Raw genomic sequence first — 14,365 nt, 5'->3', positions numbered from 1 at the left:
CAAGCAGAGACAGGACAAAAACACACTTTGGGAGAAAGAGCCAGCGATGATTAATTATTATTTATGATTAATAATTAAATGCAGTAATGGTGTGGAAAGAGCTGAGTGTCTGTGAAAACCAGGGGTGTCTGTGGTGCTCTTTTATTTTTGAAAGTCATTGATGTTTACATCAGAAAAATCAAACATGACAAAAACAAGAGACCCACAAGAAAATGTAGAATAAAAAAAATTCTCTTTCTAAATATTTAAAATGCTGTTTTATTTATTTGTGTGTGTGTGTGTGTGTGTGTGTGTGTGTGTGTGTGTGTGTGTGTGTGTGTGTGTGTGTGTGTGTGTGTGTGTGTGTACAAAAACACTGAGTGGAGTAAGATAAATGAGTCCACATTGTTTAAAAAAAAAAAAAATTGCTTTACGAAAAAAACCAAAATGATTGCTGCAGCTTTTTTCAAGGCGACTTCAGGCTAAAATGAGTTGTTGGCATGTGTGAGTTTTCTTTTGAGTCCATGCTTGAATGCCACTGACTGCATAACCCTCATTTCTTTTCTTAAAAATGGGAGGAGCTTTTTTTCCTTAAAACATTTTTATAAAAGTTCTAAAAGTTTAGCGGGACTTTTAAAAATAAAAATAAGATAAAAGTGTTGGAAATATATATAGAAAACACATTTAAAACTCAAAATGTAAACTTTGAATTCAAATAATTAAACTTTTAATTTTTAGTAGTCCTGGCTGCACCAGTTCTCTTTTGGAGAGATTTGAGCTTCACTTTCACATCCCTTATCTTTTGTATGTAATGAACATGAACTTCTGCATTCTTAACATGTGACAAAAATAATGATTTCTGATAAAAGTTGATTCTAAATGAAAGCCACAAGTCAAATCTTGGAAAACTGAAAACATTTCTTAACTTCAAAGCAAGAACAACTAAGATAAATAAACAGTAGCATAAGAACAATGTTTATGTATCAGAAAAGCTGTGGCATTTTTCGGGTTTTCACTGATCTTAAAGGAACAAGTCAGAACTCCTTACAGAGCTGTAAGGCACTTTGGACACAAACCTCAAACTCACGTTAAAATTCAAGAAAAACAAAACTAACAGGACTCCTGGAACTTCCACGCAAAGCCAGCAATAAAGGAACAGTGCATCTTTCTGTGTCTAATATGGTGGAGGGTTGTACAGCTCCTCGTATTTTGGTGGCGATGTGGAGAGGACAGTGGGAACTGTGAGCAGGATGGGGGGTCTGTTGGGGTAACGCATCTGGTGGATCATTGCCGAGGACAGAATTGTGCCGAGCAGCTGCAGGGGACACAGAAAGGAGAGTTAAAAATCAGCTGCTCTGCAGGCTTAAAAATCTTAAATTGATAACATGGAAATTCAACTCAGTTTTCTTTATATAGCACCAAATCACAACAACAGTCTCCTCAGGGTGTTTCATGTTGTCAGCTAAAGGCCCAACAATAATACAAAAAAATCAGATCATTCTGTACGAGCAAGAACTTCGAGACTGTAGAAAGGAAAAGGTCTCGAATTTAAAGAGAAATGAGAACTGAACTCAGAGTCAAGATTTTCAGCTAAAATAGATTCTGGCTCTGAGAAATATCAGATTTAGATTTATGGCGCTGGCACGGCTGGCAGCCTTAACCCAATTTCCCTCGGGATGAATAAAGTATTATCAATCAATCAATCAACACGTGCGCGCGCACACACAATGAAACAATTCTATTTTTATATCAAAATAATCATATTTATCTTTTTCTGGGACTTGGTGAAAGTTCATTCTCCAACTAACACAAACATTTCCTTCTGGTTTCTCGTTGCTTTTATTTGATTGGCTCCCCACCCACTCGTTCTTCAAACAGAAGCTTTGATGAACAACTTGGTTTGGCTTCTCTGCCTGAGATAATGATACAATATTTTATGTTATTATTTTATTGTTTCCTGCAAAGACCTGGATTGGTACACATGATTATAGGCTACTTGTGGCTTAGTCATGGGTCCTACAGTGTTTTATTGTTTCGCGTATCTTTCAGGTGACTCCATAATATGACTCGCATTCCAGAAAGTACAGAGTACTTACTGTGTACTTGCCTCATTGTTTCCTGCAAAACCTGACTTGTTGCCTGCAAATTGCATGCAAGTACAGGGTACTTGAGCCGTATTTGCAGGTTGTGTTATAAAGTGCTACCAAAAACTGAACAACTAGATGTATTATACACGCAATGACCTCATTATTTGAAACTTTTCCATGTTTACTATGAGCGGCCACCTCAGGAACAGGAATTCCAGGTGTATTTGGTTAGAATGAAACCGAACTGAGAACATTTTACTGAACTCACTTAAACTAAAAAATAGTTTTGACTGAAATTTCATCACAGAAATGTTTCTTTTTATTGTCACAGATCAAATGCTGATCTTCTGGAGCATGTGGCATTTTCAAGTATTTGAAACATGATTTTAGGACTTCATGATCATTTTTAAAGAGAAACAGTTTCGGTTATTATTTTGTAAATCAAAAATAACAGTGACTGATGTAAACGTGACACTCCCCATCAAGACAAAAGCTAAATGACTGGCCATTTGTTTTTTCAGTTTTAAAGGATCATTACAGATCACATGGTAAATAATAATGGATTGGATTTATATAGCGCTTTTCAAGGCACCCAAAGCACTTTACAATACCACTATTCATTCACTCTAACATTCACACACTGGTGGAGGCAGCTACAGTTGTAGCCACAGCTGCCCTCGGGCAGACTGACAGAAGCGAGGCTGCCATATTGCGCCATCGGCCCCTCTGGCCAACACCAGTAGACAAGTAGGGTAAAGTGTCTTGCCCAAGGACACAACGACCAGGACAGAGAGCCCAGGGATCGAACCGGCGACCTTCCGGTTACAGATGCGATTCCCAACCCCCTGAGACACGGTCGCCCTATATAATGCATCATAAGTCTTACCTAAAGATCAAACCACTTTAGACAAACCACATCCTGCAATTTCACCATATTTAAAATCTAAAAAAATCCCCATCCACTACTCTGAATACTTTACTGCTATATTAAACTACTTTCTTAAAAAATGATATTGAATCAGATTTTTTTTTTTGAGTGCTGCCATTAGTAACTGAAACAGGACATTTACTCTGAGGAAACCTTGTCTTTAAATAGCTAACAATACTCACTGCCAGAATAGCCAGAGTGAAGAAGACTCCGAGTACGATGTCAAAACCCAGCAGGAAGTAGTGCATTATTATGGGGAAGCAGGTCTAAACACAGACAAAAAATAAAGTTAGGGTTATAGTTTCTGTAAATCAGCTGATGAAATCAAGAAACATTTTTCAAAATAAAGCCGAGTCACTCACTTGGGTGTAGATGGATGTTGATCTCTCCATTAAAGACTGGAAAGATAGAAAAATTAAAAGATATGACTAACCGAGTTACATTTAATAGAAGTGAAGCTGTGTGTGTTGATACTCACTCTGTAGCCAACAGTCTGACACTTGCCCTCTTCCTCCTCCTCCATGTTGCATTTACAGGATTCAGGAATGTTGTTCCAGTCTTTGTAGCTGAACAGACCACAGCAGTGAAACTAAAATAAACCAGAAGAAACAGGAGGGTTATAGTTGACTGGCACAGATGAGATGGAGAACGATTCTTTTAAAAGTGTGAGAGAGTGTTAAAAGACACTGTCCAGGACATTTCCATCTCCTGCTGTTATGATTAACTGTAATCTATACAACCCATATAATCCAGTCTATGTAATCTGGTCTGTTGGACAGCTCTGGAAAAAGTGAAGGGGGCAGAAATTCTGGACTTTTAATTGTCTCCTCCGTGGTCGTTCATATTTTTCAGCATCTACAGAAATCTCAGTTAAAACAGAAAATATATAAATCTATAACCAGTCGAGATGCGTTCATGAAACCGCACATCTTACAGTGAGACAGAGATGAAATGTGTCATTAAACTTCTTTACACTGACAGAAAGGATAGTTTCTTCAGACCAAAGCTTGCTGTATGTTGACCTCAATGCAAAAATATGTTTGGCACCTCTGATTTACATTGTGCCGCAAGAGAGGAAGTTGAAACTTCTGCTTTTTACCGAGATTCAAAGTAGAGCTATGGTTTTGATTCTAAAGGGAAGTCAGATACACATATCATTGTCACGGTCCTGGGTCTGTGACCCAGTGTTTTCTGTTTTGTATGGTTAATCTTTGATTTCATGATGTACAGTGGGGCAAAAAAGTATTTAGTCAGCCACCAATTTGTGCAAGTTCCCCCACTTAAAATGATGACAGAGGTCAGTAATTTGCACCAGAGGTACACTTCAACTGTGAGAGACAGAATGTGGAGAAAAAAAAAAAAAAAAAAAAAAAAAAAAAAAATCCATGAATCCACATGGTAGGATTTGTAAAGAATTTATTCGTAAATCAGGGTGGAAAATAAGTATTTGGTCAATAATAAAAATACAACTCAATACTTTGTAACATAACCTTTGTTGGCAATAACAGAGGTCAAACGTTTACTATAGGTCTTTACCAGGTTTGCACACACAGTAGCTGGTATTTTGGCCCATTCCTCCATGCAGATCTTCTCGAGAGCAGTGATGTTTTGGGGCTGTCGCCGAGCAAAACGGACTTTCTATGGGGTTGAGGTCTGGGGACTGGCTAGGCCACTCCAGGACTTTCAAATGCTTCTTACGGAGCCACTCCTTTGTTGCCCGGGCGGTGTGTTTTGGATCATTGTCATGTTGGAAGACCCAGCCTTGTTTCATCTTCAAAGTTCTCACTGATGGAAGGAGGTTTTGGCTCAAAATCTCACGATACATGGCCCCATTCATTCTGTCCTTAACACGGATCAGTCGTCCTGTCCCCTTGGCAGAAAAACAGCCCCATAGCATGATGTTTCCACCCCCATGCTTCACAGTAGGTATGGTGTTCTTGGGATGCAACTCAGTATTCTTCTTCCTCCAAACACGACGAGTTGAGTTTATACCAAAAAGTTCTACTTTGGTTTCATCTGACCACATGACATTCTCCCAATCCTCTGCTGTATCATCCATGTGCTCTCTGGCAAACTTCAGACGGGCCTGGACATGCACTGGCTTCAGCAGCGGAACACGTCTGGCACTGCGGGATTTGATTCCCTGCCGTTGTAGTGTGTTACTGATGGTGACCTTTGTTACTTTGGTCCCAGCTCTCTGCAGGTCATTCACCAGGTCCCCCCGTGTGGTTCTGGGATCTTTGCTCACCGTTCTCATGATCATTTTGACCCCACGGGATGAGATCTTGCGTGGAGCCCCAGATCGAGGGAGATTATCAGTGGTCTTGTATGTCTTCCATTTTCTGATGATTGCTCCCATAGTTGATTTTTTCACACCAAGCTGCTTGCCTATTGTAGATTCACTCTTCCCAGTCTGGTGCAGGTCTACAATACTTTTCCTGGTGTCCTTCAAAAGCTCTTTGGTCTTGGCCATGGCGGAGTTTGGAGTCTGACTGTTTGAGGCTGTGGACAGGTGTCTTTTATACAGATGATGAGTTCAAACAGGTGCCATTCATACAGGTAACGAGTGGGGGACAGAAAAGCTTCTTACAGAGGACGTTACAGGTCTGTGAGAGCCAGAGATTTTCCTTGTTTGAGGTGACCAAATACTTATTTTCCACCCTAATTTACGAATAAATTCTTTACAAATCCTACCATGTGAATTCATGGATTTTTTTTTTTGTTCCACATTCTGTCTCTCACAGTTGAAGTGTACCTCTGGTGCAAATTACTGACCTCTGTCATCATTTTAAGTGGGGGAACTTGCACAATCGGTGGCTGACTAAATACTTTTTTGCCCCACTGTATCTTTGTTTATTCCTACGTTTTGGTTCTGTGTTATATTATACCTCTAAGTTCAGTCTATGTATTTCCTGTTTTGTTGTGAAGGTCCGTGTCTCATGTCAGTGTGTTTAGTTTTGTTTCCTCTGTCTAGTCATGTCCGATTACTCCCAGCTGTGTCCTCCTTCTGTGTCTCATTCTCTTGTTATCCTTGTGTCTGCCTCTGTTAGTTGCTGGTTCGTCTGTGTAACAGCCATCCGTCATTCTGTGTATTTCCCTGCGTTGCTGTTTCTGTTAGTTTTTACCAGTTTAGGTTATTCTTAGGTTTTGTTTCATGCCTGTTACATTCCTGTCTGTTTTACCTACCATGTCAATAAAGCTCGCTCACATCAGAAGCTGCCTGCATCTGGGGTCCTACTTTCAACCTCACCTCACTGCAGACGTGACAATCATAGTCCTACTAGTGTAAAAAGTTTAAAGATTCAGTTACACCATTTCATGTGTTGCTTGCTTTTTTTTTTTTTTTTTTTTTAAATATAAAAACAGGACAGTAAAATAAAGGAACACAGTTTACTGTCTTGGTAAAAGCATTTCCTGGCTCTTCACTTTGCATATCTTGATTTGCACTTCTCTTTGAGAATGCATCTGACAGCCAATAAGCAGCCTAAACTCAACCGGATGCCCTGTGTGGAATTACGGGAATGGAAAAACAGGTCTGACAACAAATGTTTGTGAGCTGGAAAGTCAACGGCTGCAATCTGAATGTAGCGAGCAAGAGGAAGCTCTTTTGTCAAAGCAACCAACCATGACTTTTCATACTTGGCAGTTAGTGCGTGGCTGCACGGTGTCTTCATGAGTAACACTGTCACGTAAAAAGAATTTCAGGCTCGATACTGATACTCAAGAAAATACACAACATGAGGACAAAATGACAGAATGAAAGGACACAGTTCTTATTTTATGTTTTAAATAAATGTTCAAACACTTCTGACTCTTTGACTCCTTATCAAACAGAGCTGGTATGTTAGGCTGTCACAGTTTCTGGTTGCTGGTACTTACTTTACTTCCTTTTGCTTCAATATAGGAAAAAAACTTTATAATTATGCTTTGCTATTAAATTAACACTATTTATCTATCAAAACTGAACAGACCACAGGAGTGAAACTAAAAAACCCCAGAAGAAACAGGAGGGTTATTGTTGACTGGCACAGATGAGATGGAGAACAGGATTGGCAGTCCTGACTGATGACAATGCCCCACAGTCAAACGATAACCTTTTATTATTTGCCATCACTTCTACACACTACCTTAACGATAACCTAATAGATAGCTAATGCGGCTAACTGCTAATAGCTAAAGTAGTTAAAGCTAATGCTAATGTTTAATAGCCGCTACAACGAGTCTTCAACCTCAGTCTGCGACTGGGGAGAGTGCCCGCCCTATGGAAGACATCCTGCATCGTCCCGGTCCCCAAAAAGAACCGGCCCAATGAGCTGAATGACTTCCGACCGGTGGCACTGACGTCACATCTTATGAAGACTCTAGAGCGGCTCTTCCTCAACCTCCTCCGACCACAGGTACAACATGCCCAGGACCCACTACAGTTTGCATACAAGGCGGGTGTCGGAGTGGAGGATGCCATCCTGTACCTCCTACACAGAGCCCACTCACACCTGGATGGGGGAAAAGGCACGGTCAGGATCCTGTTTCTTGACTTTTCCAGTGCCTTTAATACCATCCGGCCCTGTATGCTTCAAGAAAAACTGAACAGGATGGAGGTGGACCCCTGCCTGGTGGCTTGGATCTCCGACTACCTCACCGACAGACCACAGTACGTCAGGCTGAAGGACATCACGTCTGACACAGTGGTCAGCAGCACAGGAGCACCACAGGGAACTGTGCTGTCCCCTCTTCTCTTCACCCTGTACACCTCTGACTTCTGCTACAACTCTGAATTATGCCATATTCAGAAGTTTGCAGACGACACAGCCATCATGGGGTGTATCTGGGATGATCAGGAAGAGGAGTACAGAAGTCTGGTGAGGAACTTTGTCGCATGGAGTCACACAAACCACCTGCAACTCAACACCTCAAAGACTAAGGAACTGGTTGTGGACTTCGGGAGGTCCAGAGAAGGTCCACTGCCGGTTCAGATAGAGGGGGAGGAGGTGGAGGTGGTCAACAAGTACAAGTACCTCGGGCTGTGGGTGGACAATAAACTGGACTGGTCATGCAACACAGAGCACCTGTATAAAAAAGCCCAAAGCCGACTGTACTTCCTCAGGAGGCTGAGGTCTTTTAACATCTGCAGGAAGCTCCTGAGGATGTTTTACCAGTCGGTGGTTGCTGGAGTACTTTTCTATGCTGTGGTGTGCTGGGGGAGCAGCACAGCAAAGAAGGACTCATCCAGGCTGGAGAAACTGATCAGGAGGGCTAGCTCTGTGGTCGGCATGAAGCTGGACACTCTGGTGACAGTGGCAGAGAAAAGGACACTAAAGAAACTGATGGACATTATGGACAATGCCGGGCATCCTCTGCACACGGCCATTAACAACCAGAAGAGTCTGTTCAGTGACAGGTTGCTTCTCCCAAAGACAAGAACTAACAGACTTAAAAACTCCTTTGTCCCACACGCCATCAGACTGTTTAACTCCTCTCTGGAGGGGAGAGGGAGGGGAGACAGGAGGACAAAGGAGGGGGGAACAACTAAGCTGTAGTGCCTCTTCACCTCACTGTGCAATACCTTTGTAAATAGTCAACGGTGCAATAGACTCAATACTTGAAATGTGCAATTCACTTGTATTTTTATTTTTATTCCTATTTATTCTATTTATCCCCTTCGTATATTTTATTTATATTGTCTCTGTATTTATATATATGTGTGTGTGTGTATAACTCTGTAACTTCTGTCGGTGCTGTGCTTTTTTGGAAATCGAATTTCCCAGAGGAACCCACCCGAGGGATTAATAAAGTTCTATCTAATCTAATACTTCAGCTTAAAAATGCTGACCTGACAAAATTCCTCAGAAACACCGGGTTGTCAGCTTCACCAAGTTGGTTGTGTTGCTGTTATTTTTTAAATTTTAGTACCATTTAGTATTCACGATTTGGATTGTTTTCCCTTCTCAACAACCGTACTAGCATTTTCACAATTTTGGCATTGAAGGGTACCATTAAGTTTTAGTTTCATGGAAATCCCAACCCAGCCTTTAATGGCACTCAGCTGGTTTGGATGTAAGAATAAAACATTAAATTGAACAAAAGAGAAATCCACAAAGTACATGAAGTATAAAACACAAGGCAGAGCTGAATATCTCACAATTTTCTGGATGTTGTCAGCCATGTTCTTCATATCCCTTGAGTTTTCATCCAAAGGCAGAAACATCCGAAACTTGTTCTCCATTATACCTTCAATCTGCAAACAAAATCGTCATCCATATTAGATATCACTTTTTGAAAATAACGTTGTTCTACCATTTTTTTTAGCCAGTGATTATTTATCTTGGTGATTATTTTGATACATAAAGTGACTAAAAGGGTTTCCAGCAGAGATATTTGTGCAAAAAGAATTGAAGTAATAACTGAAATATTTTAATATTACAGTTTAGACCTTATTAAATTCTTTAAGGAACAGTTTAAATAAGATGAAAACCCTCCAAAGCTTGAGAGGATTAAACTGATGAAACTCAGCTTTACGTCACTTTTAGGCCTCATTTATAGTAATTTCACTAAAAACTATGTTGACATTTGGATTATTAAACGATGTTATTTGTCACTGCTGTTGTAACGCTGTAGTTTGCAAGTACTTTTCCTTGAAAAACAAAGCTAAACACTCTGTAGAGCTGATGTGGCAACCAGACACTCATGCGGTTGCAGGCTGTGAAAATGTGGTTATTTCAACTTTTTCAGAGGAAGCTGAAATTCCACTATGTCTTTAGCCACAGTGAACTCTTACACTTTCAACTGATGAAGTTGTTAGTTAGGTTATCATCTACAGTATTTTACTGAAGTTAAACACTGTCATTAAATATATGTTTATTTTAACAACCTTCCACCTTAGCTACATATACCAGGTACAATAAAACCATGTACAATAAAAATGAAAACCGAATACCTGATTAAACTTCTCTGCTGCTGTCAGCTCATGTAAACCTCTTTACATGTACCAGACACTGGTGAATCTCTTTAGGGCTGGGGGCAAGCTTAGTGTTCAGTTCTATCAACCCCTTTGCATCAAATTTTTATCTATTTGGCACAACATATGGGGAATTTTTGCATGGAAAGCACTCTGAAAATGCTCTACTTTCTGAAACTACGCAACACAACAACTGCCAATAAATGAATTATTGGAAATTTGATGGCTTTTAATTGTGTTTACTGGTGAATTTAGCTTCATCATGTTCACAGCATAAATAAAGGAGTGCCTGTATTTACATTTCCTATCATTAGACTCCAAAGCAGTGACAGGTGGGCCTTTACCTGTGGACGCATGATGGCAACCGGGACTGCATATTTGAACATCACCAGACATCCAAGGACCATACACACCAGGAACTGTGGGGAAGAACATGAAAACACTTAATCTGATGTATTTGGGGATTACTGACATTTCTCAACCCTGACCAGTTTCACTGTGAGGAAGAAGAAAAAAGATCATTTGACTCTCCAGGTTAAATCATAGAATATTTCTAAGATGGTTAATTTTGTAACATGTAAAAAGGAAGTAATTTTTATTCTTTCACAACTGTGCATGTGATCTACTTCAAGCTTTTCAACTGTTCTCATTTTACCTAGAAGCAGTTTTGCACTTTAACAGCAGTGCCTCCAGAACATGCTTTCAGCTCCAGTGTGCTCTGCACAGCAAGTCTATACTCACAGGGGGACACTTTCTGAAACAGTGATCTGTGTGTGTGTTAGTTACTCCTTGGGGTCATATTGGGTACAAACAGCAGTCTTTGGGGCTTAAAAATTAAGGGCTGAAGTATCAAAAGTTACAGTACTTCCGATGCCCACCTAAGGCTCCAGCAGTAAGTCGACATTTGGAGTTTTTATTTTGAAGTTAGAGTATCCCAGAAGATCAGGTAATCTTTGTACTCACCACAATCAGGGCAACTCTGCTCTCTTTGTGGGCTCCATAGGCTCCCAGGATAGCCAGCACCATGATGATGGCGCCCATGATATAGAGGCTGAACAGACCACTGTCCCGACCCTCCAGCTACGGCCAAAAGCAGTAAATAAAAGTCAGATATGGCTTCAGAGTCACACCCATGAGTTAAACCTGTGTTTCAACAGCTTTGTTCTCACATTTCCTCCTTCTTGAATGCTGGTGGAGAACTGAGCCAGCAGAGCGAGGCTGATGATGACGCCGCCAACAATCTAAATACAAAATAAAACTGATTGGTTAGAACTTTATGGACCACGACAACCGAAACAGCTGTGAACCAAAACTTTAGACAATAAAACTGCAGTTAGAACAGCAGTTCAGCAGTTTAGCTTTTCAAAAGTCTAAGTACAGCATTAAATTATTGATTATTTGATGAATAAAAAGACACCGATTCATTATTTTTGATTTATTTATGAATCACTGTTGTGCTGAGGTTCAGGTTCAGCCTCGGGCTTGGGTTCATTCTTTGTGCAGGTATGAACAGGTATGTACAATCTGTTTGGATCAAGTCATCCAGTGCATTCCACAGATGTGTTGTAATACAGCGACATGAACAAAAAGATAAAAACCAAAGAATTCACAAAGCTTAAAAACCTCCCAGAAAAACAGGAAACTAGGTCATAGCTTAGAATTACTCGAATATGAGCAGCTATTTTGAAATACAGGTAACCACAGCCTAGCTAACGATCAGCTGGCCTACTTCCAAACAAATAAAGACTAAAGTAACAGAACTAAACAGAACTGAAACCAGTAAAACAAAGTCCACCAACCACCAACCCCAAGTGAAACAGTGACGCCTTCGAAGCTTATGTTGTGAGATGTGACGGTGTTGTGCCAAAAAGTGATTGTCTGCCAAAAACTGATTTCTGGCATTTGCCAAAAACTGATTGGTTGTATTTAAACTGCTATAAATAACTTGTTGATCTGCAATATGTGAAACATATGTCAAATATATCCCTCATGAATTATATCAAGTCATCTTGACCAACAAACAACATTCCTGTAACAAGGTAGAAGCACAATCACTTTTTGGCAGTGACTTTTATGTATCCTTTATTTATGCAGTTTAAAAAAAAATCTTGTTTGCTTTAAAAATGTCTCTTTTAAGAGTATTCTGGCCAAGAGGACAGCTGAAATCGCAACAAATACAAAAATAGTTCTGTAAACATATTTTACGTGGACAAAAGGAAGCTGATTGATTATAATTAAGTACAATAACACAGCTACAAAGATAATTGAGAAACAGGTAATTTTTTTAAATTGTGTATTTAACCCCTTTGCAATACCTGTTCACCGAAGTCTATTTAGCAACATACGTAACGATATTACACATAAAAAACACACGGAAACGTTTTTGGCACAACAACCCGGCACTGCGCACTTTAAATTACTGCTGGGACCAAACACGTTTTAGCTGCTGTTTGAAAATGAAGCTCAACTCACCGCGAAGAAGATGTTGAAGATGATGAAGGTGCGTTTAAGGCAGGTGTTGATCTGAGCCATATTTGCAGCTTGAGAGGGAAGAACACTTTTGAAGAAAACAGTTCTGTTTGTGGAGTCCACAGGAGCACCGACTGCTGCGGAGGAAGTGAGAGGAGATGGGCGGGTTGAGTTGCTTTTAAACTACCCCAGACGAAAGCGGGCGGGAGTTCCAGTAAACCACGGAGCAGCAAGATGATACTTAACAGGAAGAGTCCGGGGCATTCCGGTGTTTGCCAAGACGGATCGGATTTAAACTGCTGTAAAGATTTGATAAGAATCGAAGAACAAATATATCCCTCATAAATGATAGCAAGTTATATTGGGCCACAGAGCCAGCAGAGCTGTGTTGATCTGGGACTGTAGACATTAAAAAAGTCCCCATAGGAGAGATGGTAGCTCATGAGATGATACTAAAATGCAAAGATTGGTGACAGCGCTTGGAACCGTAAGGCAACAGGTTAAAAAGAACTGCGAGAAATAAACTAGGCTCTGCCTGGGAATCAGCATTTTGCCTCTCTTCCTTCTTCCATCTCCTCATCTCATCTATCACTCTCCACTTGCTGTTCACCTGAGAGCAAGGCACAATTTGCTATTGCATTAATCTATTATTTAATTATCCACACTTAACAACTCTTGCACCTAATCCTTAATAAAGTAATGATAGAAAATGGGGGACACTAGCATAGGGCTCCAAATCTGGGACTCTCCACCATTTGCTCTTGGAACTGAAGAAGCTTCTCGGATGAGAGTCGAAACGTCTTCAAGAAAACTAACGAAGTCCAGATGCTTTCTAAGCTCATTAGACGATAGAAAATGTTAGAATGAAAAGATTGCATTTCTTAAATAAAAATTTGCCTCAAGAAAAGGGCACTTGGGGCACCCATCAGGAAAGGGGCAGGCGCTCAAGCCCCTTCCGCCCCCCACCAGCACGTGGCTGATGTGGAACACAGGTTATGTACGACCGCAACCATCCCCTCGTGATTATAACTTGCGCACCTACAAGGTTTTTTACGGTTCAATATGCGTTCGCAGTTCGTCATGGTGCCTTTAGGTGAACCTCTTAAATTCTGTAATCCAAACTGCAAGATCGCTTACAAGGCTTTTCTGGGGGGTTTATTTCCCTTTGCTGGGATAAACATATCTATAACCATTTTGGTGTTCCTGTTGATAAAGTTTATTATAATTTAATGCTAAAATCAATAAGGTAGCTTCTAAATATTTCATTTTTACCACCAAATTTCATTTTTTTTATTTAACACATCAACAGGACTGTTTGTAATAACCTTCATTTTTTACAAAAAATAAAATGAAAATGCAAAGTACACACTAATATACAGACATAGTTACACACTTCAAAGGATCTAACAACCAAGCGGTTATCAGCCGCCATTAATTATTAACCTCATATTCTTGTTCAGTTTGTCACAGCAGGCAAGCTGACAGTGATCATTTACGGATTTTTACAACTGCAACATTTTGAAATGATTACATCCTAGAAATCACTGAGCATGAGCACAAATTCAAAGAAAAAATTTAAAACTTGTTTTCTGCAAACACCACCACACTGTTATTAAAAATGTTTTTGGATACACGTGTGGTTGTTTTCAAGTTATATGGCTGCAGTATTCCTGAATTTACGAGGTGCCCTTAAAGGCACCATGATGAATTGCGCTGGTATATTGAACCGTATAGGTGCGCAAATTATTCTGGTGTGACTGCGTGACCGGTCAATAAGAGAGAGTCATAAAGATATTTAATATTTCTATTTCTTTATGTTATACTCTTATCTTAAATCCTGTTCACTACAAACTATTTATCAATACAAGCAAATATATTAGGCATAACACACACACACACACACACACACACACACACACACACACACACACACACACACACACACAC

The 14,365-nt window shown here is 40.1% G+C and overlaps 1 protein-coding gene across 1 annotated transcript; it reads right to left on the bottom strand.

Annotated features, from left to right (window-relative positions):
* Positions 1-125: 125 nt before the first annotated feature.
* LOC113009583 (tetraspanin-8-like) lies at positions 126-12,581 on the bottom strand. Its single transcript, XM_026147987.2, has 9 exons — positions 12,422-12,581; positions 11,119-11,190; positions 10,913-11,029; positions 10,294-10,368; positions 9,134-9,229; positions 3,473-3,583; positions 3,357-3,392; positions 3,177-3,260; positions 126-1,294 (listed from the first exon to the last, which is right to left on the bottom strand). The coding sequence occupies exons 1-9, from the start codon at positions 12,479-12,481 to the stop codon at positions 1,154-1,156; spliced, it is 792 nt and encodes a 263-aa protein (XP_026003772.1). The 5' UTR covers positions 12,482-12,581; the 3' UTR covers positions 126-1,153.
* Between the last annotated feature and the right edge of the window lie 1,784 nt (positions 12,582-14,365).

The sequence above is a fragment of the Astatotilapia calliptera genome, chromosome 17, assembly GCF_964374335.1.
Source record: "Astatotilapia calliptera chromosome 17, fAstCal68.1, whole genome shotgun sequence".
NCBI lineage: Eukaryota > Metazoa > Chordata > Actinopteri > Cichliformes > Cichlidae > Astatotilapia > Astatotilapia calliptera.
This window is presented reverse-complemented; position numbering and strand designations above follow the sequence as displayed.